This window comes from Papio anubis, chromosome 18 (genome assembly GCF_008728515.1).
Source record: "Papio anubis isolate 15944 chromosome 18, Panubis1.0, whole genome shotgun sequence".
Classification (NCBI taxonomy): domain Eukaryota; kingdom Metazoa; phylum Chordata; class Mammalia; order Primates; family Cercopithecidae; genus Papio; species Papio anubis.
The window spans coordinates 70,319,188-70,347,093 of NC_044993.1; the positions used below are offsets into that span (position 1 = coordinate 70,319,188).

Sequence of the window (27,906 nt, forward strand, 5' to 3'; positions counted from 1 at the left end):
CCCAAATACAGGCCTGGTGCAGTGGCTCACGCCTGGGAACTCAGTGCTTTGGGAGGCTGAAGCGGGAGGATCATTTGAGCCCAGGAGTTTGAGACCAGCCTGGGCAATACAGCAAGACTCCTTCTCTACAAAAAATTTAAAAAATTAGCCAGCTATAGGGGCACTGACCTGTGGTCTCAGCTACTCAGGAGGCTGGGGTGGGAGGATGACTTGAGTCTGGCAGACTCTGGGGTTGCAGTGAGCCATGATCGTGTTACTACACTGACCTGCACGACAGAGTGAGACCCTCTCTCCAGAAAAGAAAAAAGTCCCCCAAATCCTAGCATGCAGCTCTGCTGAAATCCATTTATGTGGAGCTTTGGGTGTGCTCTGAGGCCGCTTTGCCCAGTGTGACTACCTACAGGTCTTGGGGGCTTTGGCTGCCAGAGGAAGAAGATTCCCCAGTCCTGTGTGTGTGGAGCAGGGAGGAGTTACTGAGGAAATTAAAACGCATCTGGCTCCGGGTGCAGTGGCTCACACCTGTAATCCTAGTACTTTAGGAGGCCAAGGTAGGAGGATTGCATGAGTCCAGGAGTTTGAGACCAGCCTAGGCAATGTGGTCAGACCCCGTCTCTATTAAAAAAAAAAACCCACAAAATTCATTTGGGGTGACAGGAGAAGGAAAAAGAAAAATGAAGGCCACCATTGTTGACATGCTGATTATTGCTGGAAGGCAAAGGAGAATCTGGAAGAAAGGTAAAGCACCAAATTTCGAAGCTCAGAGGGGCTTCCAGGAGCTGTTTCCAGGTTTTGTAGTAATGAGTGCTGCGTTCCTGCCTCCCAGCGACCTCCAGCTTCCGCTCAGATCAGCCGCTGCTTCCTGAGCTCTTGCGGACTTATTTTTTCTATTTTTATTTGTTTTGTTTTTTATTTTTTTGGAAAAGGGTCTGGCTCTGACGCCCAGGTTGCAGTGCAGTGGTATGATCTCGGCTCACTGCATCCTTCGCCTCCTGGGCTCAAGCCATCCTTCCTCCTCAGCCTCCCAAGTAGCTGGGACTACAGGCGCGCCACCCTGCCTGACTGATATTTGTATTTTTTGTAGAGACGGGGTTTTGCCATGTTGCCCAGGCTGGTCTTGAACTCCTGGGCTGAAGTAATCCGCCTGCTTCATCCTCCCACAGTGCGGAGATCACAGGTGTGAGACCACCCCTGGCGTCTTTCACTGACTTCAAATGGAAGGTCTGTTTGAGGTCAGGGTGCTTTTCAGCTCCTGAGGGACAGCTGGGCCCTGCGTCCCGTGTTTCTCGGGGTGTGTTTTTGTGGAGTAGTAGTGTATTCGTCTGTTTCCACACTGCTGATGAAGGCGTGCCTGAGACTGGGCAATTTATGAAAGAAAGAGGTTTAATTGGACTTACACCTCCATGTGGCTGGGGAAGCCTCACAGTCATGGTGGAAGGCAAGGAGGAGCAAGTCCCGTCTTACATGGATGGCAGCAGGCAAAGAGAGAATGAGCAAGACGCAAAGCAGAAACCCCAAATAAAACTGTCAGCTCTCGTGAGACTTACTCACTACCACAAGAACAGTACCGGGGAAACGGCTCCCATGATTCACTTATCTCCCACCGAATCCTTCCCACAACATGTGGGAATTATGGGAGTACAATTCAAGGTGCGATTTGGGTGGGGACACAGCCAGACCATATCAAGGAGAAATGGATGTTTGAGTGATTTACTGTCATCCTTGTGCAGGAGTTAGGAAAGAAATTGTTCCTCGCAGGGCTCTTTTGTTTGTTTTTTTGAGACAGAGTCTCTCTGTCGCCCAGGCTAGAATGCAGTAGTGGTATCTTGGCTCACTGCAACCTCTGCCTAATGGGTTCAAGCGATTCTCCTGCCTCAGCCTCCTGAGTAGCTGGGATTACAGGCGTATTCCATCACTCCCAGCTAATTTTTATATTTTTAGTAGATACAGGGTTTTACCATGTTGGCCACGCTGGTCTTGAGCTCCTGACCTGAAGTGATCCGCCCACTCCAGCCTCCCAAAGTGCCGGGATTAAAAGCGTGAGCCACCGCACCCAGCCAGAGGGCTCTTCTTAAAGTTTTAATTAACAGGTGGACACATAACTTCAGGCTTGATTAAAAATCCTGAAGAGGGCCAGGCACCGTGGCTCACGCCTGTAATCCCAACACTGGGAGGCCGAGGCACAAGAATCACTTGAGCCTAGGAGATCAAGACCAGCCTGGGCTGTAACATAACAAGACCCTGTGTCTATACACATTTTAAAACAATTAGCTGGGTGTGGTGGTGCATGCCTGTGGTCCCAGCTACTTAGGAGGATGGGGTGGGAGGATTGCTTGGGTCCAGGAGGTTGAGGCTGCAATAAGCCGTGATTGCAGCCTCCAGCCTGGGTGACAGAGTGAGACTGTCTAAACAAATCCTGAAGGAAAGATCAGTAGAAGTTAGCACCTTTAGTCACTTTGTGACCGGCGCAGAGGAACTGCCTTTGACTAAAGCAGAAACTCTATGCTTTGAGAACTGAATATTCTATGACTGTTCTCCTCTACCTTTTAACAGTTATTGGAAGTGCAGCTGACCAGATAGATCCTGCAGGATGAGTGTCCTTCATTGTCTGTGCCTCCCGTTTCTATTCCTGTAGGTGTTTATACGGGAGCTGATCTCCAATGCCAGCGATGCCTTGGAAAAACTGCGTCACAAACTGGTGTCTGACGGCCAAGCACTGCCAGAAATGGAGATTCACTTGCAGACTGATGCCGAGAAAGGAACCATCACCATCCAGGTACCTCCCTCAGTGTCCAGGCATGTGGCGGGCCCGGCCATGCAGCAGGGACAGCACCTGTCTTCTAGTGGTGTCTCTGGGGTCCCCGGGATGTACTAGCCGTCCGTACCACCAGGATAACTCTGGCTATAATTTATTGTTAAAGTAGCACTCATTCATTATAGAACATTTTGGAAAAGCAGGTATAAGCAGAAAAGAAGAAAATTCGAAATCACCCCATCCAGCGACAACTACTGGTAACATTTTAGCATATGGCCACACAGGGTTCTGGTGTATGCAGTTATTAACATATCTAAACATATCTTATTTTTAATGTACTCTTTTCATATTTTTAACTCTGTTTTCCCCTCAAAATGCAGATGAAGCAGTGCTGTGGCTGCTGCTCTAGCCTCGTGGAAATTTTAAGGCTGAAAAGTTAGGCCAAAGAGGGTCAGGTGGGGGCCCTGAGAGACATTGCATCCCAAGACAGCTGCCTTAGGACCTGTCGTCCCAGGGTCACGGCATCATGGCGGGGGTGTCTATCTCTGTGGAGAGGTGGACAGACAGGCCTCGGTGGGTTCTGAGTATCCCCTTTTAGGGTGCTGGCTTGCTCTGAAGGCCTTGTCAGATGAATGAATGCAGGCACATGTGAGTGAACAGACTTGTGAAGGGACGGCTGTTTTAATTGAAAGAGGGGCTTTTGTGAGGTGTCGGCTTTATGTACTCCCTCTTGGGTTTAGAGAATCCAGACAGCCCTGTGGTATGTGCCAGCTGTTTGTCATAGCCCTTGGCCATAAGGATTGGGTGGAGAGTGATTTCTTCTCTCCCTGCCTTCGTCGAGCTGACCTGGCTGTGGAATGGGCCCTGTGGGCAGGGCTGGGGCACAGGGCTGGGATGTGCTGCTGGGGCGCCCTGCACTTCCCTCCTGTTTTCAGCACAGAGGTTCCTTGCAGGTGATTGAAAATGGATGTGTTGGGGCGAGGGGTCATGGGGATGTGATTCGTGGTCTTCAGCAGAGGGCCCTGTCCTATGTGCCAGTACTTCCTGGTACCAAGACTATTTATGTTACAAGAATGATTTTTGGTTTTGACTTTTGTCTTCTTTTTTCTTAAAGAACAGTTCTAGATTTACAGAAAATTTGAGCAGATAATTCAGAGTTCCATTATATCCTTTGGCACCCAGTTTTTCTATTCTCAACACCTGATGTGAGCATGGTCCATTTATTTATTTATTTATGGATTGATTTTTGGAGACAGAGTGTTGCTGTGTCGCCCAGGCTGGAGTGCAGTGGTGTGATCTCAGCTCACTGCAACCTCTGCCTCCCGGGTTCAAGCAACTCTCGTGCCTCAGCCTCCTGAGTAGCTGGGATTACAGACGTGTGCCACGATGCCCAACTAATTTTTGTATTTTTAGTAGAGATGGGGTTTCACCATGTTGGCCAGGCTGGGTGAACTCCTGCCCTCAAGTGATCTGCCCGCCTTGGCCTCCCAAGGGTTAGATTACAGGAATGAGCCACCATACCTGGCCCATTTATTACAATTAATTAAGTAATATCGATATGTTATTCTTACCTAAGGTTTTAGAAAATGAAGGGTTCTTGTGGAGTCTCAGAGATATTATGCCATTCTGTCTCTTCTACTGATAGCTACATTGCCTTTTGTTATTTTTAGGGGATTTTTTAGGGAATAAAATATGAAGCCTTAATTTATCAGTTTCTTTTTTTTTTTTTTTTTTTTTGAGACGGAGTCTCGCGCTGTGTCACCCAGGCTGGAGTGCAGTGGCGCGATCTCGGCTCACTGCAAGCTCTGCCTCCCAGGTTCAGGCCATTCTCCTGCCTCAGCCTCCGAGTAGCTGGGACTACAGGCGCCCGCCACCACGCCCGGCTAGTTTTTTGTATTTTTAGTAGAGACGGGGTTTCACCATGTTAGCCAGGATGGTCTCGATCTCCTGACCTCGTGATCCGCCCGCCTCGGCCTCCCAAAGTGCTGGGATTACAGGCTTGAGCCACCGCGCCCGGCCTAATTTATCACTTTCTAGCTTGAATTAATATTTAACATTTCAATGTAAGAATCTTACAACAGTATCTTTCCAGTGACAGAATCATCTTTTTCTTTTGATGTCAAATATTTTATGTATATACCTGTTGTAAGCCCTCACAAATTCCTTTTTATTTTTAGTTTTTTGAGACAGAGTCTCACCTTATTGCCCAGACTGGAGTGCAGTGGTATGATCTCACCTCACTGCAGCCTCAGCCTCCCGGGTTCAAGTGATTTTCCCACCTTAGCCTTCCAAGTAGCTGGGTTTACAGGCACATGCCACCATACCTGGCTAATTTTTGCATTTTTAGTAGAAATGGGGTTTCACCATGCTGGTTATGCTGGTCTCGAACTCCTGACCTCAAGTGGTCCGCCTATCTTGGCCTCTCAAAGTGCTGGGATTACAGGCATGAGCCACTGCCCCCGGTCTCACCATTTCCTTTTAAAATCACATCGTGTGGGTCGCCTGGCAACAGATGATTTCTGTCTACATCTGAAAAATCTGTATTTTTTTTTAAGTAAATATTTTAGAACAGATTTAAATTTTCAGAAAAATTTTAAAGATTGTACAGCATTGCCATCTACTCCAACACCAGCCTCCCTTATGATTGAAATCTTATGGCCGGGCGCGGCAGCTCACGCCTGTAATCCCAGTGCTTTGAGAGGCCAGGGCGGGCGGATCACCTGAGGTCAGGAGTTCAAGACCAGCCTGGCCAACATGGTGAAACCCTGTCTCTACTAAAAATACAAAAATTAGCCGGGTGTGGTGGTGCGCACCTGTAATCCCAGCTGCTCAGGAGGCTGAGGCAGGACAATCGCTTGAACCTGGGAGGTGGAGGTTTTGGTAAGCTGAGATAGTGCCATTGCACTCTAGCCTGGGCAACAAGAGTGAACATTCTCTCTCCAAAAAAAAAAAAAAAAATCTTAGTATATTAGATTGGTTACAGTTAATCAGCCGGTATGGATATATTATTCTTAATGCAAATCTGTTCAGATTTCCTTAGTTTTTATCTCATGTCCTTTTTCTCTCCCAGCATCCCACATGATGTTTAGTTGTCCTGTCCCCTTAGGCTCCTCTTGGCTGTGACAGTTTCTCAGACTTTCCTTGTTTTTGATGACCTGGAGGATTTTTTTTGTTTGGTTTTTTTGGAGGGGGGACGGGGTTTTGCTCTTGTTGCCCAGGCAAGAGTGCAATGGCGTGATCTCAGCTTGCTGCAACCTCCGCCTCCCGGGTTCAAGCGATTCTCTTGCCTCAGCCTCCCGAGCAGCTGGGACTACAGGCGCCTGCCACCTCGCCCGGCTAGTTTTTTGTATTTTTTAATAGAGACGGGGTTTCACCGGGTTAGCCAGGATGGTCTCGATCTCCTGACCTCGTGATCCGCCCGTCTCGGCCTCCCAAAGTGCTGGGATTACAGGCTTGAGCCACCGCGCCCGGCCGCTTGAGCCACCGCGCCCGGCCTCAAGCGATTCTCTTGCCTTCAGCCTCTCGAGTAGTTGAGATTACAGGCATGCACCACGCCTGGCTAATTTTGTATTTTTAGTAGAGACGGGGTTTCTCCATGTTGGTCAGACTGGTCTTAAACTCCCGGCCTTGGGTGATCTGCCTGTCTTGGCCTCCCAAAGTGCTGGGATTATAGGCATGAGCCACCGTGCCCAGCCTGACCTGGAAGGTTTTTGGTTTGTTTAGAGTCAGGATCTTCCTCTGTCTCCAGGTTGGGGTGCAGTGGTGCTATCAGGGTTCGCTGCAGCCTTGACCTCCTGGGCTCAAGTGATCTACCACCTCAGCCTCCTGTAGCTAGGGCCACAGGCACATGCCACCATGCCCAGCTAACTTAAAAAAAAATATTTTTTTAGCCGAGTGTGGTGGCCCACGCCTCTAGTCCTAGCACTTTGGGAGGCCGTGGCGGGTAGATTGCCTGAGCTTACGAGTTCGAGACCAGCCTGGGCAACACGATCTCTGCTAAAAATACAGAAGAAATTAGCTGGGCATGGCAGCGTGTGCCTGTAGTCCCAGCTACTCGGGAGGCTGAGGCAGGAGAATTGCTTGAACTTGGGAGGCAGAAGTTGCAGTGAGCGGAGATCATACCACTGAACTCCAGCACTCCAGCCTGCATGACAGAGCAAGAAAGTTTTTTTTTTTGTAGGGACAGGGTCTTGCTTTGTGGGCCAGGCTGGTCTCAAATACCTGGGCTCAAGTGATTTTCCCACCTTGACCTTCCACGGTGCTAGGATAATAGATGTGACCTGTTGTGTCACATCTATTTTCTTCTAGCAGTTTTATAGCTTTAGCTCTTCCATTTAGATCTTTGATCCATTTTAAGTTAATTTGTGTGTATGGTGTGAGGTAGGGGTTGAGGTTTATGTTTTGTTTATGAGTGTACAGTTGTTGCAGTACTGTCTTTTTTTTTTTTTTTTTTTTTTTTTTTTTTGAGACGGAGTCTGGCTCTGTCGCCCAGGTTGGAGTGCAGTGGCGCGATCTCGGCTCACTGCAAGCTCCGCCTCCTGGGTTCACGCCATTCTCCTGCCTCAGCCTCCTGTGTAGCTGGGACTACAGGCGCCCGCCACCGCGCCCGGCTAATTTTTTGTATTTTTAGTAGAGACGGGGTTTCACTGTGGTCTCGATCTCCTGACCTTGTGATCCGCCCGCCTCGGCCTCCCAAAGTGCTGGGATTACAGGCGTGAGCCACCGCGCCCGGCCTGTAGTACTGTCTGTTAATAGATGTATCATCCCCCATTGATTACTGTGGAATCTTTGTCAAAAATCAAGTAATACACTGTCTGTGCAGTGCTGTTCCTGTGCTCTGTTTGGTTCTTTGATCTATGTGTTGATCCTTAAATGCCCACATCACACTGTCTTAATTATTGTAGCTTTATAGGAAGTCTTAAAATTAAGTATTTTAAATTCTCCAACTTTGTTCTTCAAAATATTTTGAAAATATTCTAGGTTCTTTGTATTTCTAGAATATACATTTTAGAATCAGCTTGTCATTTTCTACAAAACCGGTAAGGATTTAGATTGGGATTGCAGTGCAGATCAGTTTGGGAAAAAATAAAAATGAATTGAAATAGGAGCTATTAGTTGCATTTTCTCCTTTACCTTGGTCTAACATTAACCTTTCCCTTAAGGACTCTATTTAAGTTTCTGATGTATTAAAGTAAACACTTAAATGAAGATTATATTTAATAACTGATGTCAACTAGATATTAATTTTAAGTAGTTTTTTATTCATAATTATAACATGATCTACAATAAATGAATCAGGCTGGATTTTGGACTCTTCATACCAGCACCTCAGAAATAATTGCCCAGAAGCCTCTTGGTGCCATGTTTCTTGTTGGCTGCTGGGGCCCATGGAACATGCACACATGTGTGCACTGGAGTAACCGGTGGTGATGTGGTTTTGGCACCCATTCTGCCTGTGCTGCCTACAATGGGAAGGCTGACAGCTGGCCAGTCTCCCCGGCCTGCTGCTTGCTGTGGATTATTTGCTGAGGAGCACTGACCACCCCCGCTGTGCCAATGAAGACAGCACTGCTGCCCGGTGCTAGTGGGCTCCCATGGCCCCTGCGGGCTGTCCTGGAGAGGAAGCCTTTATTTTTTATTTTTTTTTTTTTTTTTTTTTTTTTTGAGACGGAGTCTCGCGCTGTGTCACCCAGGCTGGAGTGCAGTGGCGCGATCTCGGCTCACTGCAAGCTCCGCCTCCCAGGTTCACGCCATTCTCCTGCCTCAGCCTCCGAGTAGCTGGGACTACAGGCGCCCGCCACCACGCCCGGCTAGTTTTTTGTATTTTTAGTAGAGACGGGGTTTCACCATGTTAGCCAGGATGGTCTCGATCTCCTGACCTCGTGATCCACCCGCCTCGGCCTCCCAAAGTGCTGGGATTACAGGCTTGAGCCACCGCGCCCGGCGAGGAAGCCTTTAGAAAGGAACTTCCTAGAAGGAAGTTCAGAAAACTGCTTCTGAGGGCCTTTGTCCCAATTCATAGATGTGGAGGCTTGGAGCGAGCTCTTTTATTTAAGGTGGTCTGCACATCGTAGCAGAGCAAGCTGGGGCTGTGGCTGTGTTATGGGCATGTTGAACAAGGAACTCCAGATGGCAGTCTGACCGGGCTTTGAGGAAGGAGGAGGCCATGGTCAGTAAGGCCTTGTGTGTTCACTGGCGCATTGGTCTGTGTTGTGATTCAGGCTGCTATAGCAGAATACCTTAGACTGGGCAATTTATAAACAACAGAACCGTATTGTTCACAGTTCTAGAGGCTGGGAGGTCCAAGAGCAAGGGGCCAGCAGACTAGGTGTCTGGCGAGGGCCCTTTGTCTCAGGCAGTGCCTCTTGCATCTTCACACAGAAGGTGGAAGGGACAGACAAGGTCCCTCAACCCTGTTTTCTAAGGGCCCTCCTTCCATTCATGAGAGTGGAGCCCTCATGACTTGATCACCTCCCCAAGGCCCCAATCCCAGGGCCATCCCTTGGGAGTTAGGTCTTAACATATGGATTTGGGTGACATCAGCGCTCAGACCAGAGCAGCTGCAACAGGATAAGCCAGAATGAGGCTCCCACGCGAGGGCTGCGCCTTCCCGCAGGAAAGGCATCCGTGCCCGCTCTTCCCATGGTGGTAGGGTGGGTGCGGGGGCCGCGCGCAGGGCTGCGTGATCTCCTCAATCAGATCATTCTGCTGGATTGAGAGAGCCACCAGAGGAGGGGACCGCTGTTCCCTGGAACCACAGCCAGGGAGAAGGCGGGGGGTCACATCTTCATGACGGGAGAGCTGTGCTTTCCTCCTAATTGCTGGCATCATATTTTCTTTTCAGGATGGTTTTTAACAAAGCAACTTTCTGCTGTCCCTTCCTGTTTTCTCTGGTGAGGCCGGGCTGCTAGGGCTAGAATTAGTCTTTTCTGTTTTTCTTTTCTTTTCTTGTTTTGTTTTTTTGAGACGGAGTCTCGTTCTGTCACCCAGGCTGGAGTGCAGTGGCACAATCTCAGTTCACTGCAGTCTCTGCCTCCTGGGTTCACTGGGTTCAAGTGATTCTCCTGCCTCAGTCTCTGAGCAGCTGGGACCACAGGCGCTCGCCATCATGCCTGACTAATTGTTTTTTTTTTTAGTAGAGATGGGGTTTTACCATGTTGGCTAGGCTGATCTTGAACTCCAGTCCTTAAGTGATCCGCTTGCCTTGGCCTCCCAAATGCTGGGATTACAGGCATGAGCCACTGTGCTTGGCCCCTAGAATTAGTCTTTTCTGATGAGCATCTGGTGCTACCTGGCTGGGCCCTGTCTGGCCAATGTCATTGACACCATTTGAGCCCCTGGGGCTGCTGGTGCACCTGCTCCCCAGGTGCTGGGGGCTTGGCGCTAAGCGTGTCTCTCTCCTCAGGATACTGGTATTGGGATGACACAGGAAGAGCTGGTGTCCAACCTGGGGACTATCGCCAGATCGGGGTCAAAGGTAAGCGTGGGCCCCCCCACACGGCCTCCCTCTTCCCCTCAGGGTGCAAGGATCCCTCCAGTAGGGGTGGCCCTGGGTGCCAGATAAAGTAACAACATTGTTAGTTGCATGCCACGCAGCGGGCATTGTGGGAACACCTCATGACATGACAGCCATGCCTTAGTATCTGGGGGTTGGGGTTGGTTCCAGGATCCCCCTTGCATACCACAGTCTGCAGATGCTCCAGTCCTGGATTAAAGTGGTGCCGTATTTTGTAGACATGTCTTTCTGTATGCTTTTAATGATCTCTAGATTACTTATAATACCTGATACAACGTAAATGCTATATATAGATATAACATAGTTATGTTTTTTATACTACTTTTTATCATTGTGTTGTTTTTTATTTTTTTCTGAGTATTTTCGATCCTTGGCTGGTTGAATCTGCAAATGTGGAACCCTGGAGATGAGGACCGACTGTATTGGCTCACTGCAACCTTTGCCTCCCAGTTCAAGCAATTCTCCTGCCTTGCCCTCCCAAGTAGCTAGGATTACAGGGGCGTGCCACCATGCCTGCCCAATTTTTTGTATCTTCAGTAGAGACAGGGTTTCACCATGTTGGCCAGGCTGGTCTTGAACTCCTGACCTCGTGATCCACCCATCTTGGCCTCCCAAAGTGCTGGGGTTACAGGCGTGAGCCACCGCGCCCGACCTAGTGTTCTCATTTTATACATGAGGAGACTGAAGTAAGTGCTTTGCCCATAGCTGGAAAAGGGTGAGAGCTGGAGCTTCCCAGGCTGTTGGTCTGAGTCCAGATGTGTTGTTCTGCCTCATGACACTTTTCTGCAAAGTCGATTCCCTGAGCCTCATGGGCTTGATGCAGAGAGGGTCAGAGGGATCAGTCTCCTCTCACACAGCGCCATGCATGAGAACAGGCTTGGGATGCGATGTCTGTGGGTTTGATGGTTCTGGTCAGAACCGCTCTGTGGGTCTGGGCGTGGTGACATGCACCTGAAGTCACACCTCCAGCTGAGGCTGGAGGATCGCCTGGGCCCAGGAGTTCAAGGTTGCAGTGAGCTATGATTGCACCACTGTGATCCAGCCTGGGCGACAGAGCAAAATCCTGACTCTGTAAAAGAAAGAGAGAAAGGGGGAAAGGAAGGAAAGGGAAACTGCTTTGTAGGGGCAAGTCAGCCCTTAGGTCTAGGGTGTCATTTGGCTGCTGGTGTGACTGCAGTCTGCAAAGGGAAGACAGGTGTGCGTGGTCAGGGTTTCCTCAACAGTGTCTGTGCCAAACTAGGACAAAGGTGGGTGGCCTTGGGTCACCCTGGTGCCCTCCTTACTGACTGAGTGCTTTTCTGCCTAGTTGTTGTTAGCCTGAGTGCCGCCCATGTGGCACTTGGTACCAACTACTTGAAAATAGAGCAATTGTTGATCCAAAGTAATTCACAGAAATTTCTACATTTATTTATTTATTCATTTATTCGTTGATCCGCTTATTCATTCAGAGACAGGGTCTCACTCTGTTGCCTAGTCCGGAGTTCAGTGGTGCAATCACAGCTCACTGCAACCTTGAACTCCTGGGCTCAAGCAGTCCTCCCACCTCAGCCTCCTGAGTAGCTGGGTCTACAGGCATGTGCCACTATACCCAGCTAATTTTGTATTTTTTTGTAGAGACAGGGGTCTTGCTTTGTTGCCCAGGCTGGTCTCAGACTCCTGGCCTCAAGCAATCCTCCTGCCTCAGCCTCCCAGAATGCTACAATTACAGGCTTGAGCCGCTGCATTCAGCCAGAAATTTCTACTTTAAAAAAACTACCTGCCCAGGTGCTTTGGCTCATGCCTGTAATCCTAGAACTTTGGGAGGCCGAGTTGGGTGGATCATGAGGTCAGGAGTTCAAGACCAGTCTGGCTAACATGGTGAAACCTGTTTCTACTAAAAATACAAAAAAATTAGACGGGCATGGTGGGAGCTGTCATCTCAGCTACTCAGGAAGCTGAGGCAGGAGAACCACTTGATCCTGGGAGGCAGAGGTTGTGGTGAGCCGAGATCGCGCCATTGCTCTCCAGCCTGGGCAACAAGAGCGAAACTCCATCTCAAAAAAAAAAAAAAAAAAAAAAAGGGCCGAGCACGGCGGCTCACGCCTGTAATCCCAGTACTTTGGGAGGCTGAGCAGGAGGATCACCTGAGGTCAGGAGTTTGAGACCAGCCTGACCAACAGGGTGAAATTGCATCTCTACTAAAATACAAAATTTAGCTGGGCGTGGTGGTGTGCACCTGTAATCCCAGCTACTTGGGAGGCTGAGGCAGCAGAATCACTTGAACCTGGGAGGCAGAGGTTGCAGTGAGCCGAGATCGCACCACTGCACTCCAGCCTGGGTCACAGAGCGAGACCCCGTCTCAAAAACAAAAACGAACCCCCCGCCCCCCCCCCCGCAAAAAAAAATAAATAAATAAAAACTACCATAACTGACTTTACCCGCCACGTTACGTTTTTTGTTGTATTTCTCTCGAGGTTGGTCTGCTGTCCTGTGTGGCGGCCACCAGCTGCATGTGGCAGTTTAAATGTAAATGCATTAAAATTAAATAAAAGGGGGCATCGAGCTCCTCAGCTGTACAGGCCACATTCCAGGTGCTCGGCAGGCTGTCCAGGTGCACCTGGCAGATGCAGAATGTTCCCATCATCGGAGAAAGTTCCATCAGACAGCATGGGCCAGGGCAGTGGGCGTGTGCATTTTACTCGATTTTTGGCCTTAGGATCTTTGGCAATGTTATAGTAGAAAACTTAAGTGCTGGCCGGGCGCGGTGGCTCAAGCCTGTAATCCCAGCACTTTGGGAGGCCGAGACGGGCGGATCACGAGGTCAGGAGATCGAGACCATCCTGGAAGGACACGGGTGAAACTCCTCGCGGTTCACTAAAAAAAATACAAAACTAGCCGGGCGAGGTGGCGATGCCTGCAGTCCCCAGCTACCGGGAGGCTGAGGCAGGAGACGGGAGGAACTCGGGAGGCGGAGCTTGTGCAGTGAGCTGAGATCTGGCCACTGCACTCCAGCCTGGCTTACAGAGCGACCCGCCTCAAAAAAAAAAAAAAAAGAAAACTTAAGTGCTGTGCGGTGCTTACAGACGCATGTGCGTGATTTCCACTCTTTTCCCACAAAGTGTAGTCTCTAGGAGAGTTGAATCTGGAAGCCAGTTTGGAGGCTCTTCTCACTCCTGGCCTTCCTATGGAAGGAGCTCATTCAAGGGAAGGAGCTTATTCAGGCTGCTCTTTCTCCACTCCAGGTGTGACCCGCAGGCCTCCCCCTGTCTGGGACAGGCAGGACTACAGGCTTTGGGAATCAAATGGAATACACACTTGTCCCACTGCTGCCAGCTGGTTGTCCTAGGGCCAGTGTCACCTCCAGACTTAGCTCCTTCATGTAGAATAAAAGTACCGGTGTATTGTTTTAAGGATGAAGAGGTCTTAGCGGTACTGGCAGAACAGCCGCGGTGTTGTGAGTGTGTCCTCTCTGGAGGGGAGTCTGCCTCCCTAACTGGCCTCTGCCCCACAGGCCTTCCTGGACACGCTGCAGAACCAGGCTGAGGCCAGCAGCAAGATCATCGGCCAGTTTGGAGTGGGTTTCTACTCAGCTTTCATGGTGGCCGACAGAGTGGAAGTCTATTCCCGCTCGGCAGCCCCGGGGAGCCCGGGTTACCGGTGGCTTTCAGATGGGTGAGTGACGAATGTCGCCTGACAGGCAGCTCAAAGCTGAGCTGGAGCCCTTAGCATGGAGTTTGGAAAGGGTTGGACTCAGAAAACGCACACAGGCATTTTCTGGGCTTTTTTTTTTTTTTGAGACAGAGTCTCGCTCTGTTACCCAGGCTGGAGTGCAGTGGCGCAATCTCTGCTCACTGCAAGCTCCTCCTCCCGGGTTCCTGCCTCAGCCTCCTGAGTAGCTGGGATTACAGGCACGCGCCACCACGCCTGGCTAATTTTGTATTATTAGTAGAGACGGGGTTTCTCCATGTTGGTCAGGCCGGTCTTGAACCCCTGATCTCAGGTGATCCGCCTGCCTCGGCCTCCCAGAGTGCTGGGATTACAGGCGTGAGCCACCGTACCTGGCCAGAAAATGCACACAGGCATTTTCTGGGCTTTTTATGTAAAATCTGACTCTCCCACTTTGGGGAGTCAGTGACTTTTGTGGCTCCAAGTGGCCCATGGCGCCTCTCTGGTCCCATGTGGTTGGTCACCACCATTGCACTTGGGAAGGCAGGCCCAGCCCACACTGAGCTCCTTCCTCAGTGGCTGGGTTGCAGGACTGGCCTCTCGCCCGGTGGCCCCTCTGCAGCCTCCAGTGACCGACCTTCTGCAGGAGCTCATTCTGCTTCCTCCCAGCCCTGGCATTTCCTAGCTTTGCCTCCCCAGCCCACCTCTGCCTCTGTAGGGTGAGGAGCCTGCTGGGGGCTTTTTTTTTTTTTCTTTTGGGACGGAGTTTAGTTGCCCAGGCTGGTGTGCAATGGCACAATCTTGGCTCACTGCAACCTCCGCCTCCCGGGTTCAAGCAGTTCTCCTGCCTCAGCCTCCACACCCAGCTCCGGGGGCTTTTTAGCAGGTGAGCCGCTTCCAGCCAGCTGAGGTGTCCTCCCTCCATGATGCCATTTCTGTTCCACAGTGTGTGCCGTGTGCTCAGCTGGACTCCCCACTCTCCCAAAACTCACTTTCCTGTTTAATTCCATGAGAGCAGGGCTCACAGTAAACTTGGGTCAAGGCATCCACACGACCCTGCCGGGGGATTCCCCGCTCCTGTGCTTCCGAGATGGTTTTCTGTTCTTCTTAGGGGGCGCCTGGCCCCCTGGCCTTTGTTTCGGCCCCTGGGCATCCGGCAGCTGATTTGGAGCTGGGCCAGGCTCCCACAGTGCCCCAGGGTTTTCGGGGTAAGCCCAGGAGCTTCTTCCAAGCCCAGGGTAGGTGGAGGACCCCCGGCCCACCACCCAAGGGAACCAGAACTCTGCCGCCCGCCACAGGGTCATCGGGATTTGATGGCCTCAGTGGTGCCCTGGGGTCAGAAATGGGGCATTTGAGGTGTGTCATGTGTTGGTTTGGGCTCTGCCTGTGAAACCCTAGGGAACCGCTGGAGTCCCATGCAGGGCGTGTCCCAGTGTCGTGCCCACCTGGCTTTTCCTTTCCTTGCCTGCTTTAGCTCTGGAGTGTTTGAAATCGCTGAAGCTTCAGGAGTTAGAACCGGGACAAAAATCATCATCCACCTGAAATCCGACTGCAGGGAGTTTGCTAGCGAGGCCCGGGTGCGAGGTGAGCAGGAGCCTGGGCCCAGGCTCGCTCCGGGATCCATGTGTGGCCTGGAGGCCACCAGGTCAGCAGGCATTTTCCTGGGTTCTGCCTGCATGAAGGGTGTACAGGAAGAGGCACGAAGGACCGAGGTGCTGTAGGATTGGGAGGGGCTGCCCGCCAGGGCTGCGTAGCACTGAGCTCCTGCTGGTTCCGTGTGCTGGGACTGGGAGGAAGCCGGCCTGGCTGAGGCAGGCCTCATTCTCCTTCCTCTGCGTGGCGCCTGGCCTTTAGCGCACCTGGGGGTTTGGCGCAGTCCTGTCCCAGGATGTGGGTGTGACCTTCCCTGTATGTGTCCTGCTGGATGCTCAGGGAGGCCCTGAGTACCCTCCAGGAGTCAGCCCAGAAAGCCATGTTCCAGCCACGAGCTGGCATTGCAGTCTCGCAGCCGCCGGGGCCTCCACAGATCTGGTTCTCACTTGGGCTCTGCTGCTGCCCCCGTGAGACTGGCGGGAGGACAGGTGTCCCCGTGTGCCCCATTTCTGTACCTGTGAAGTGGGCACAGCATGGAGGACCCTTCCCAGCAGGCTGGCGCTCACCCTAGAGCAGCTGCAAAGCTTGCGTTTTCACCAGCATTGTAGATGCACTGTGGTTTTTGTTTTGTCCTTTCCAGATGTGGTAGCGAAGTACAGCAACTTCGTCAGCTTCCCCTTGTACCTGAATGGAAGGCGGAAGAACACCTTGCAGGTGGGCCCGAGCTCCTCCACGGGCTGCTCAGCCATGGAGACGAAGCTGTACATTTCAGGGTAGCGGGGAAGAGATGAGCCCGGGGGTTGCGGCCCAGAGTCACAGGGCAAGCTGCTCTGTGGAGATGAGACCTGGGTGTGGGGATGAGGCAGGGCCCAGCTCCACCACAGCCCACCCCTGTGTACCGGGCAGCTGGGGTCAGGAGTCAGTGTTCACTGAGGTGTACCGCCCATCCCAACTGGGTCACCACGTTAGTGTGCAGCCATGGTGTTCAGTGCAGCCACCCCACATCAATTCCAGAACATCCCATCACCCCAAAAAGCCCTTTCCCCACCACCCTTCCCCCCGCCCCTGCAGCCACGGTCTCCTTTCTCTCCGTTGGGCTGCCTGTTCCAGACATTTCTTCTGGATGGAGTCATGTGGTCTGCTGTCCTCAGTGACTGACTCTTCTCCTCGCGGTTCAGCTGTGGTGCAGCATGGGTCATCCTCGCTCTCACGGCCCTCACCGTATTTGTCAGCTCGCCCTGCTGGGCAGCGTCATCCTCTCCCACAGGCCCCCTCAGAGCCCAGCTGGTCCATCTGACATGTCATCCTGAGGTGCCCCAGAGCCTTGTGTGTCTCCCCTGCACTTCCCAGCACAGCCCACTGGTGGGGCTGGAGAGGGGTCTACACCTGAGACCACCGCCTGTCTGTCCCAGGGGCCTGTCTAGGGACAGGCGCTGCGGTGGCTCAGGCCTGCACGGTGGTGGGGAATATGTGCATGGTAAACACGACGCTCTCCCCGCCGATATCTGTTTCCAGGCCATCTGGATGATGGACCCCAAGGACATCAGCGAGTGGCAACATGAAGAGTTCTACCGCTACATCGCGCAGGCTTACGACAAGCCCCGCTACACCCTGCACTATAAGACAGACGCGCCGCTCAACATCCGCAGCCTCTTCTACGTGCCGGATATGGTGAGCTGCTGCGGCAGGCCCACGGCCCTCGGGGGGACTCTGTTTTGTCCCCCTGTGACGTCAGCTCTGCAGATGTCACATGATTAACGTGGCCGCGTGAGGGCATAAAAAACAGGTAGTGCTGGGTGCAGTGGCTCATGCCTGTCATCCCGGCACTTTGGGAGGCTGAGGAGGGTGGATACCCGAGCCCAGGAGTTGCAGATCAGCCTGGCCAACATAGTGAGACCTCATCGCTGAAAAAAAAGAAAGAACAGATGCCTCTGGGTGGGTGACGACAGATGTTTCCTCCCTCAGGGGTCACACATGGCGAGGGAAGGATTGATGGGCATCTCAGTGCAGGCTGGGGTGGGGGCTTGTGGACTGGGCCTGCCTGGGGAGGGCCCTCAGAACCTGCATCACCTGCTGTGGGTCAGTGGATGCTGTCCTGCCAGGCGCTCTGGGAAGGCCTGTGGTCTGCCGCTCTGTGGGCCTCTCTGTGTGCTTCCTCAGCACCCTCCAACTCCCCTGCTTTCCTTTACCACACTGAAGTGCCCGCAAATCCTGCCGTAAGGAGACCTATTGGGGGCTGAGAGCCAGCCTGTCCCGCCCCAGGCTTTCCTGTCCTTGTCTGCCTGGAACTCTCGTAATGTCCCGCACAGTTGGCATCCGTCTTGGAAAGAGCCACCCAGGTGTGGCCTCCAGGGGCTTGTTAGAGTCTCAGGCCCCACCCAGGGCTCCTGCGTGGGAGCCCACATTTTAACAAGCTCTCCCCGCATGTTAACAAGGTCCCCCTGCATTTTAACCAGATCCCTTGGATGTTAACCAGACTCCCTGGATTTTAACCAGGTCCCCCCACATTTTAACCAGGTCCCTTCACATTTGAACTAGATAGCCCCGAATTTTCACCGGATCCCCTGTGATGAGGTGTGGGTCCTGGTTCCGGAAGTGCCAGTGTGGAGCAGGTGCTGGCAGAAGGGTTCCGTGAGGGCCAGACAGGAACTGAGCCATACAGGAGCTCGCCCCGGCTTTTCGGACCTGGTCTCTGTCGTAGCCACTAACCCTGCCGGGTGAGGAAGCAGCATCGCCCATGCTGCCCCCCGAGCACACAGGGCTGGGTCCCATGAGCTGCATAGACACTGAAATTTGAATTTCATCTTCATGTCTCATGAGATCCTCCTTTCCGAAATCTGTCCTCAGCTGTTTGAAAGTGTGAAAACGGGCCGGGCGCGGTGGCTCAAGCCTGTAATCCCAGCACTTTGGGAGGCCGAGGCGGGTGGATCACAAGGTCAGGAGATCGAGACTATCCTGGCTAACATGGTGAAACCCCGTCTCTACTAAAAATACAAAAAACTAGCCGGGCGCAGTAGCGGGCGCCTGTAGTCCCAGCTACTTGGGAGGCTGAGGCGGGAGAATGGCGTGAACCCGGGGGGCGGAGCTTGCAGTGAGCCGAGATCGCGCCACTGCACTCCAGCCTGGGAGACACAGTGAGACTCCGTCTCAAAAAAAAAAAAAAAAAAAAAAAGAAAGTGTGAAAACGACTCTTAGGCTACACAGAGGTAGGCCGTGAGCTGGATTTGGCTGGAGGGCTTTTTGCTGACCCCTGACCTGTAGCAAGGTTTGGCTGTGTTCAGGGTATTCAGGGGTACGTGCAAGGTTCACTTTCTTGTGTCCTCCTTAGGGGGTGGACTGGGGAGGGCAGCAGCTGCCAGAGAAGGCCTTCGGCCCCTGCAGAGCCACGGTGTGGGGCACTGTGGGGCCCCTGCACTGGGCTTCAACTCAGAGCAGATGCCGGGGGAGGGTGAGGGGGGCAGTGGGCGCTGGATTCATCGCATCTGCCCCCTGCCTCCCAGCCAGGACCTACCTGGGGAGGATCAGTGCCACATGATGGCATGTTCTCCTCACTCCCAGAAACCGTCCATGTTTGACGTGAGCCGGGAGCTGGGCTCCAGCATTGCACTGTACAGCCGCAAAGTCCTCATCCAGACCAAGGCCACGGACATTCTGCCCAAGTGGCTGCGTTTCATCCGAGGTACGCTGCCCAGAGTCCGTGAGCTGTGCCCCTGTGGCCTGGTGTCGCCTGCTGCATCTGTGAGGGACCTGGCTGATTCCGTTCTCAGCAGCCATCTGCAGCAAGAGCACCGCCGTGGGCCTGCACCACCACGGGCCTGCACCGCCGTGGGCCTGCACCATCATAGGCCTGCACTGCCCGTGGGCCTGCGAGTCAGCCACGTTTACACACCCCGGGAGCTGCCCCGCCTCCCTGTGTGAATGGCTGATCTTGGGGGAGCACTGGGGTGTTCACATTGAGGTCTTTCCATGTGTAGGGATATTGTGTGAGTTTCAGGTTTATATGTGACTTGTGTTACATTTGAGTGAGATTATAGTTTAAGAAAGACTTCAGTATTTAAGCCTTGGTACACATAGGTGCAAACCATCCCTGATGGAGTTTTTTTTTTTTTTTTTTTTTTGAGATGAGTCTTGCCCTGTCACCCAGGCTGGAGTGCGGTGGCACAGTCGTGGCTCACTGCAACTGCTGCCTTCCGGGTTCAAGTGATTCTCCTGCCTTAGCCTCCTGAGTAGCTGGGATTACAGGCATGCGCCACCACGCCCGGCTCATTTTTGTATTTTTAGTAGAGATGGGGTTTCACCATAATTGCCGGGCTGGTCTTGAACTCCTGACCTCATGATATGCCTGCCTCAACCTCCCAAAGTGGTGGGATTACAGGCATCAGACACCGTGCCCAGCCAGAGTTATGATTTTTAACATAAAGCCCGGGCTGTGGTTGTCCAAGTGTATCCCGAGGCTGGCCCGCCCACCCGCAGCCCAGGTCACTGTTCTGGGAGGTGGCAGGACGTAGAGGAAGCTCCGCCAGTGCCGCCTCTCTGCTTCCCTCTTAGCACACATGCTGGGTTGAAGGCCAGGCCTGAAGACAAAGGACAGGTTAATGGGGAATGTTGGGTGGTGTGGAGGGCCGCAGCCCCCGGAGAAGCTGACTGCCGTGTCTCCCAGGTGTGGTGGACAGTGAGGACATTCCCCTGAACCTCAGCCGGGAGCTGCTGCAGGAGAGCATGCTCATCAGGTGAGCCTCGGGCCGGGGGAGAGGACCGTGCTGGGGACAAGGCCCCTACCCGCTCCTTTGCCCCCTAGAGGGCCCTAGCCATGGCCCATGGAGCTGAGAGCAGAGGTGGGTGGGGAAGCCTGGCCTGCACATGGGGGCCCTCAGGAGCCTTCCAGGTGCTGGCCTGGCTTCTGAGGCCTGTGGTCCAGAAGAACGTGGGGACAGCTGGTCATGGCTGAGGTTGGAGTCTGGATAGGGGGAGGGGCCGCAGAGCCAGACCTGCCCACCTGTGCCCCAGGGTTGTGACTGCAACCCTGCAGCAGGCCAGCCCTGTGTGGAGGGGACTCCAGTGCACTAGCTCCGGGTTCTCCATCAGTAGCTATGACTTCCCCATCCTGGCCCCAGGCTCACCAAATAGTCTTTGTTCAAAACCTCGCTTACTGGCTTTTTTTCCCCTAATGCAAGTAATATTTCCTTACTAGAGCACATTCAAGCCACCTGTGCTCTCCCCCAGAGATGACCGCTGTTGACGGTTTAGGGTTGGGTAGATTGGCAGTCACATAGGGCAGGTATCAGAGGGAGCCTGTGGGGTGAGGATTCAGCTGGAGTTAGGAGCCCTGGAGGTCTCTCAAGAGCCCACCATGTGCAGCGTGCCATGGAGCGGGCCTTGTCAGAGCCCGCCACGCGCCTACAGTGCGTTCTTCCACCGATTTTTCTCCAGTGTTGAAATGGAAGCGGCTTCTCGGGTAAAGGATGAGGCTGGGTAGTTGGTGTGTGTTTGGGCTGCACTGTGGGGATGGCGAGAGGCCCATACCGAGAGGCACTGGTCCTCAGAGATTCTGTCCTGTGCCATGGGCAGGAGCAGGTCTGGGGAGATGGTGGACAGTGTGGCTTCCCGCCTGGTGGGTCCATGCCCAGCCCTGCACAGGTCACATGGCCTGCCGGTGATGTCCTCCCACCTCACTTCAGAGGCAGAAAGAGCCACGGAGATTTTTTTCTGTTTTCAACCAAGCAAGCCGCAGTAATGCTTTTATTGGTTGACTGATAGGGTCTTGCTGTGTTGCCCAGACTGGAATGCAGTGGTGTGATCACAGCTCATTGTAGCCTCAACCTCTTGGGCTCAAGCAATCCTCCCACCTCAGCCTCCCAAGTAGCTGGGACTACAGGTGTGAGCTACCATGCCTGGCTAATTTTTTGGTATTTTTTGTAGAGTTGGGATCTTACTGTGTTGCCCAGGCTGGTCTTGAACTCCTGGGCTCAAGCAATCCTTTGGCCTCAGCCTCCCAAAGTGCTGGGATTCCAGGCATGAGCCACTGTACCTGGCCACTTAGATTTTTTGTTTTTGTTTTTCACACAACTGAATGCATATTGCTTCTACTCTGTTTCCTTTTTTCTACCTAGTTTATTTGCAGCACTTCCCATGTTGTTTTTTGGAAGCACTTTTAGTTGCTACATCATGGGATATCACAGGGACCTACTGTAGTTTACCGATCCCGTCCCTTGGGGCTGCACAGCTGGGCCGTCTCAGCGTTTCTGCTGTATGACACTGCAGTGCACATGTTTATCTTTGTTCTGAAATCTTTCGTTTGTTTTTTTGAGACGAAGTTTTGCTCTGTCACCCAGGCTGGAGTGTGGTGGCGCGATCTCGGCTCACTGCAAGCTCTGCCTCCCGGGTTCACACCATTCTCCTGCCTCAGCCTCTCAAGGAGCTGGGACTACAGGCACCCGCCACCACGCCCGGCTAATTTTTTGTATTTTTAGTAGAGACGGGATTTCACTGTGTTAGCCAGGATGGTCTTGATCTCCTGACCCTGTGATCTGCCTGCCTTGGCCTCCCAAAGTGCTGGGATTACAAGTGTGAGCTACTGCGCCCGGCCTGTTCTGAAATCTTTACCTGCAGCTATATTTCCTTAGGATAGAATACTAGGGGTGGGGTAACTTGGACAGAGGATTTGACTATATAAAAGGTATTTTCCTTGCTCACTACAGATACGTTATATAATCAATGAAAAGGGGACCTCAGTCCTTGTTTCCCCACACAGCTGTGCTGGCTCCTGACAGCAGGACCCCACCTTGCTGCTGACATGACCGCAGGGCAGCAGATGTGCTGACCTCGGCAGGATGCGTCCCCGCCCCACAGCAGTAACTGTTGTGTGATCGTTAGAGTCGTGCTCTTTGGTGTATTGACCCTGCGTGCTTGGAGTGTGCCTGTGGGTTACTGGTGGTCTGCCCAATGTTTCAGTTCACTTCAGTGAAGACAGGGCTTGGGGCTGACTCCCGGAAGATTATTGCTGGTACTGGAGTTGTCCCCACCCTTTGTCCACCCCCATCACCTTGTCCACCCCCATCACCCTGCCCAGGAGTGGCCACAGGAGGGGAGGTTCCAGGCACAATGTCCCTGGGCTGGATAAAGCAAAGGACACCCACTGAACTGGGGACACGTCTGGCCTCATCTGGGAAGCTCACGGATGAAGTGGAGGCAGGGGCCAGGCCCTGTGGAGAGGGAGCTCCTGGCGTCCCTGCAGGCTGAGGCGACTGCATTCCTCTCCCCTTTCTGAATGTGTTTCCTGAGCGTTTCTTCTTCACTGAGAACGGTGCTGAGCCTGCATAAACACCTGCTTCATCCTGTGAGGGGAGCCGTGAGTCCTCACTCATAGTTGTGGAAACTGAGTCACAGAGGGGTGGTCTTCCTCAGTAAGGGAGCTGCATTCCTGGCTGTGGCGGGCGTGCTGGCCCTGGTGGTGCCCGAAGCTGCAGAGCAGGAGTCCTCATCCCAGCTTGTGGCTGTCAAAGGTTGCGTTGTCAGTCTGAGAGCTCATCTCGGTCAGAAAAGAGTCAGCTGAAATTAGAGCTTTTAAAAGAATCACAGACTTAAAAGTTGGAAGCATGGTACCAAGAACATGTTTTTCCTCGAACCCTGTGAGAGGAAGTTGCCTTCCCGATGCCTTTGGGGTGCATTTCCAACAAACAAGGATGTCCTCCCCTTTGTAATGAACAGATGTGACAGGGGTGGTGTTTTGAAGCTATGTAAATGTCACATTCTTCATGAAACTCTCAATATATTCATTTATTTACTTAAAATATTTGTGTGTTGGCCGGGCAAGGTGGCTTACGCCTGTAATCCCAGCACTTTGGGAGGCCGAGACGAGTGGATCACCTGAGGTCAGGAGTTCGAGACCAGTCTGGCCAACATGGTGAAACCCCGTCTCTACTTAAAAAATAGAAAAACTTGGCTGGGCACAGTGGCTCACGCCTGTAATCCCAGCACTTTGGGAAGCCAAGGCAGGTGAGTCACAAGGTCATGAGTTACCAGCCTGTCAAGATGGTGAAACCCATCTCTACTAAAAAAACAAAAAAATTAGCCAGGCATGGTGGCAGGCATCTCTAATCCCAGCCACTCGGGAGGCTGAGGCAGAGAATTGCTTGAACCCGGGAGGTGAAGGTTGCAGTGAGCCGAGATCGCGCCACTGCACTCCAGCCTGGGCGACAAGAGTGAGACTCATCTCAAAAAAAAAAAGAATTAGCTGGGCGTGGTGGCGGGCACCTGTAATCCCAGCCACTCAGGAGCCTGAGGCAGGAGAATTGCTTGAATCCGGGAGGTAGAGGTTGCAGTGAGCCGAGATCGCGCCACTGCACGCCAGCCTGGGGGACAAGAGCGAGACTCCGTCTGATTAAAAAAAAAAAAAAATTGTGTTATGTTTATACTATTTATAATTTATTTATATGGGCTGATTTCATGTTTTATTCAAGAGTTTATAATCTGTTGCTATTATTACTAAAATTTTTTAAAAATTATTTATTTATTTACTTATTTTTGAGATAGAGTCTTACTCTGTTGCTCAGACTGGAGTGCAGTGCAGTGGCAAGATATTAGCTCACTGCAACCTCTGCCTCCCAGATTCAAGCGATTCTCCTGCCTCAGCCTTTCAAGTAGCTGGGACTACAGTCACCCACCACCATGCCCCGCTAAGTTTTTGTACTTTTAATAGAGATGGGGTCTCACCATGTTGACCAGGCTGGTCTCAAACTCCTGATCTCTGGTGATCCACCTGCCTCAGCCATCCAAAGTGCTGTGATTACAGGTGGGAGCCACCATGCCTGGCTTATTACTTTTTATAGAGAGAGATTTTCACCATGCTGATCAGGCTGATCTCGAACTCCTGACCTCAAGTGATCCAGCTGCCGTGGCCTCCCAAAGTGCTGGGATTACAGGTGGGAGCCACCGCATCTGGCCTATTATTTTTGACGTTCAGATGGTCCCTGATGTGGCCAGTGCGAGCCTCTTCATGGTCTCCCATCCTTTTGGACAGGCCCTGGGCAGATCCTGCTCTGAGGACTTCCTCTGGTACCAGATGTTCCAGGCTCACCTTGTATTGCATGAAGCCTTTTAGCCCTAGGACTACTACTTCTCTGAGGATCCCTATCTCCTTTAATGGAGAATGGTATTTAGAAGCCAAGATCTGGGCACTGTGAGTGTTCATCACTATTAAGGTGTCAGTGCTCCCAGGCCCTCTTAGTAGATAGAGCTTAGGAAGAGGAGAGACAGAGAGTGGTGTGTGTGTGTGTGTGTGTGTGTGTGTGTACATACCTATACCTATACCTTGATTTATTTTTCTCTCATGTTCCCACTGACACCTCCAATATGAATCCAGTGCCACTGGGATGCTCTGGTCTTTCCTTCTCCTGTGTTTGAAAGTCCCTTTGGACAGTGAGAAATCTGTCTCTCATTCTTTTTGTTTGTTTGTTTTGTTTTTGAGACTGATTCTTGCTCTGTTGCCAAGGCTGGAGTGCAGTGGTGTGATCTCAGCTCACTGCAACCTCCACCTCCCAGGTTCAAGCGATTCTCCTGTCTCAGCCTACCTGAGTAGCTGGGATTATAGGCGCCCGCCACCATGCCCAGCTAATTTTTGTATTTTCAGTAGAGACTGGGTGGTACCATGTTGGCCAGGCTGGTCTTGGAACTTCTGACCTCAGGTGATCCACCCACCTTAGCCTCCCAAAGTGCTGGGATTACAGGCATGAGCCACCTCGCCCGGTTGATTATTCTTAACACAGTTACCCATTTGACCAATCCCCCTCCATGTAACCAATCTACCATTGCCACTGCCCTCTTCTGCGGATGTCCCTGTCACCCACTTGGGCTCTGACTCTCCACAGTGGGCTGGTCATGCCCCCAGCCTGGACACCCTTCTCTGGGGTTCTTGGGCTCTGACACCCATACCAGGCACTTCCCAACCATGGCCCTGCATAGACACTTTCCCTGGGCTCTGCACCGCATCCTGGGCTGCTGTCCTGTCCCATTCTGCCCTGTGGCTGAAGCACTGAGTCACTGGGGATGGAGTGCAGGAGGAAAGGCTGTAAATGAACTTGATACAGTGTTGTTCCCTTGCTCTGGATTGTTGAAATACATTGTAATTTACCTGCTTAAAGGAAAGGCGAAATATTAAGGAAATAAAAATATCCCTAATCCCAGTGATAAAGTTGTTCCTAATTTTAGGCCATTATGTAATGCTGCAGTAAATATCCTGATCCCTCAAATCCCAATTTTGAAAAATGAGAGTGTACATATATTCAGTATAAACCCCAAATTACAGTGCACATATATAGTATAGACAATGCTGCTCCTAATTATGGAAAATTGTTACGTACATGTAGAATGTACAGTCTTTGCCTGTATCTATAGACATACTGTAATTTACCCATATTGGGATTTTTCTGGTTTTTCTTTCAACAGTTAACTTTCTCATGTCATTGAGGATTATTAAAAGATGCTTTTTGTTTAATGGCCATTTAGCATTACATAATTTTAGCCTATATTCTTGAACATGAAGTTGTTCATAATTACATTTTCTGTGCCACAGTGAAAATCCTGGTACGTAAATCTTGGTGTGCTCACGTGTTTCCTAAGGTGCAGTTCCTACAATCGGAACAACTGGCTCAGAGGTTGGAAGCGTTTTCTGGGTGTGGGTGTGTGTCTCTGGGGGCCGCGGTTCTCCTCCCGCCTCCAGGGGTGCGTGCGCTCCCCCTGCTGCCTCCCGTCCGGCCGCTGCCCAGGGTCTCTGTCTTTCTGCTCAGTCTTTTTCAGTTGGGCCAATAACGGTACCTTGTTGTTTTCACTATTTTGATTCTTAGGGGGGCTGAACATTTTTTTGTACCCTCTGGCCATTTGTATTTCATAGAGGCTGCTTGTATGTATTAAATGCATTTCTTTTCTGTAGGAAACTCCGGGACGTTTTACAGCAGAGGCTGATCAAATTCTTCATTGACCAGAGTAAAAAAGATGCTGGGAAATATGCAAAGTTTTTTGAAGATTACGGCCTGTTCATGCGGGAGGGTATTGTGACCACCACCGAGCAGGAGGTCAAGGTAGGAGCTGTGTTCCAGGCCTTTCTCTGGGCCGCCTTGTCCCTGGGGTTGCTGAGGAAGCTGGTGGAGGCATCCCCTGACGTGACGGTGGTGCAGCTGGGCCCCCTGGCTGCTGCTGCTGCTGCTGCTGCTGCCAGGGTCAGGAAATGGAAAGTCGGGCCTCTGGGCCTCTGGCACCTTCCAGCCGCGTCCTGACCCTCCCGCCAGTGCTGTGCTCTATTCTGAAGGGCTCAGCCTCACCGCTGTCTGAAGCTGCAGCCCAGGGAGTGGCAGGAAGGGGGTGTGCGCAGACTGTGTCCCCGCAGAGGATGTTGGGGGCTGGGGAGCCACAGACAGGCGGGACAAGCCAAGGACTGTGATCCCGTAGGTGGGGAAGGGGGTGGTCTCAGTGTCTGTTGAGGGACTATTTATCATGTACTGGATATCAGTCTCCAAATACTATGCTACTGGGGCCAGTCATTCAGTTACTGAAACAGTGGATGGCTGAAAAACAAAACATTTGTTCCATAAACCTTTTTTGTCCATTTTTTATTGAGATACAATTTACATAGCATCAAATTCACAGAATTCAGCTTTTAACACGTACACTTCAGTGGCATTTAGTGCATTCACAGTGTGGTGCAGCTGCCTCCACCGTAATCCCAGAACATTTCATCCTAGGAGCCCATCCTGTGCTGATGTCCCTTCTCTCCAGCAGCGGGAGGAGGGTGACCACGCGTGTGGTGTCCCAAGGAGGCTGTGTTCTGGTTGTCTGCAGACTCCGGCAGCTTCTGACACAGGCCTCTTCATTCTCGTTTATCTTCATTTGAGTTAATAGCACATAGGTAGGAGCCAGAGACATTTCTAGGTCTTCGTAGGTGTGCATGTGTGACATGTTTTAGTGCAGACCCACCATGTGTGCAGGGGTGGCCTGGGCCCTGCTGGGTGGATGCCCAGCTCCTTGCTTTTCCCTCTTTCCGTCTGTTTTCCCCGCTGTGTCCTTCCAGCTGCAGCTCCCATGAGCTCCAGAGGTCACAGTTGTGTTCAGGTGATGGGGAGGAGGGCAAACCCCTCCTCTAAGGGCCTTTCTCCAAATCCCACTGACACCCACTGGCCAGCTGTGAGGAGGACTGAGAACCGTGGACTTCACCCATGTCCGTGTGCTCACCAGAGACTGCCTCTGTCGCTGTGGGGAAAGGGAAGATGCTAGGTCCAGGCCAGGCTCTGCTGTTGCGGGGCAGGGGGTCCCCTCCCAGGGCATGGTGCGCGTAGCTCCCTGGAGAGCCCCTGCAAGAGGTGCTTCCCAAGCCCCCAGAGCTCCCGAAAGGGGCCTGATGGGCAGAGCA

General features: G+C 52.1%; 2 protein-coding genes across 3 annotated transcripts in view; one reads left to right on the top strand and one right to left on the bottom strand.

Moving 5' to 3' along the window:
* The window catches only part of TRAP1 (TNF receptor associated protein 1), a 70,070-nt gene that overhangs the window by 35,456 nt on the left and 6,708 nt on the right, over nt 1–27,906 (top strand). The window contains exons 4-12 of the mRNA XM_003916454.5: nt 2,633–2,773; nt 10,158–10,229; nt 13,759–13,919; nt 15,388–15,497; nt 16,147–16,220; nt 17,022–17,177; nt 19,065–19,185; nt 20,167–20,236; nt 26,434–26,581. Coding sequence (XP_003916503.2) covers nt 2,633–2,773; nt 10,158–10,229; nt 13,759–13,919; nt 15,388–15,497; nt 16,147–16,220; nt 17,022–17,177; nt 19,065–19,185; nt 20,167–20,236; nt 26,434–26,581 — 1,053 coding nt within the window. The remainder of the gene's footprint in view (nt 1–2,632; nt 2,774–10,157; nt 10,230–13,758; nt 13,920–15,387; nt 15,498–16,146; nt 16,221–17,021; nt 17,178–19,064; nt 19,186–20,166; nt 20,237–26,433; nt 26,582–27,906) is intronic.
* DNASE1 (deoxyribonuclease 1) overlaps nt 27,084–27,906 on the bottom strand; it is a 48,149-nt gene continuing 47,326 nt past the window's right edge. For both annotated transcript variants that reach the window (XR_001898014.3, XR_001898012.3), the window contains exon 13: nt 27,084–27,746. The gene's annotated coding sequence lies outside the window, so the exon portion shown is untranslated. The remainder of the gene's footprint in view (nt 27,747–27,906) is intronic.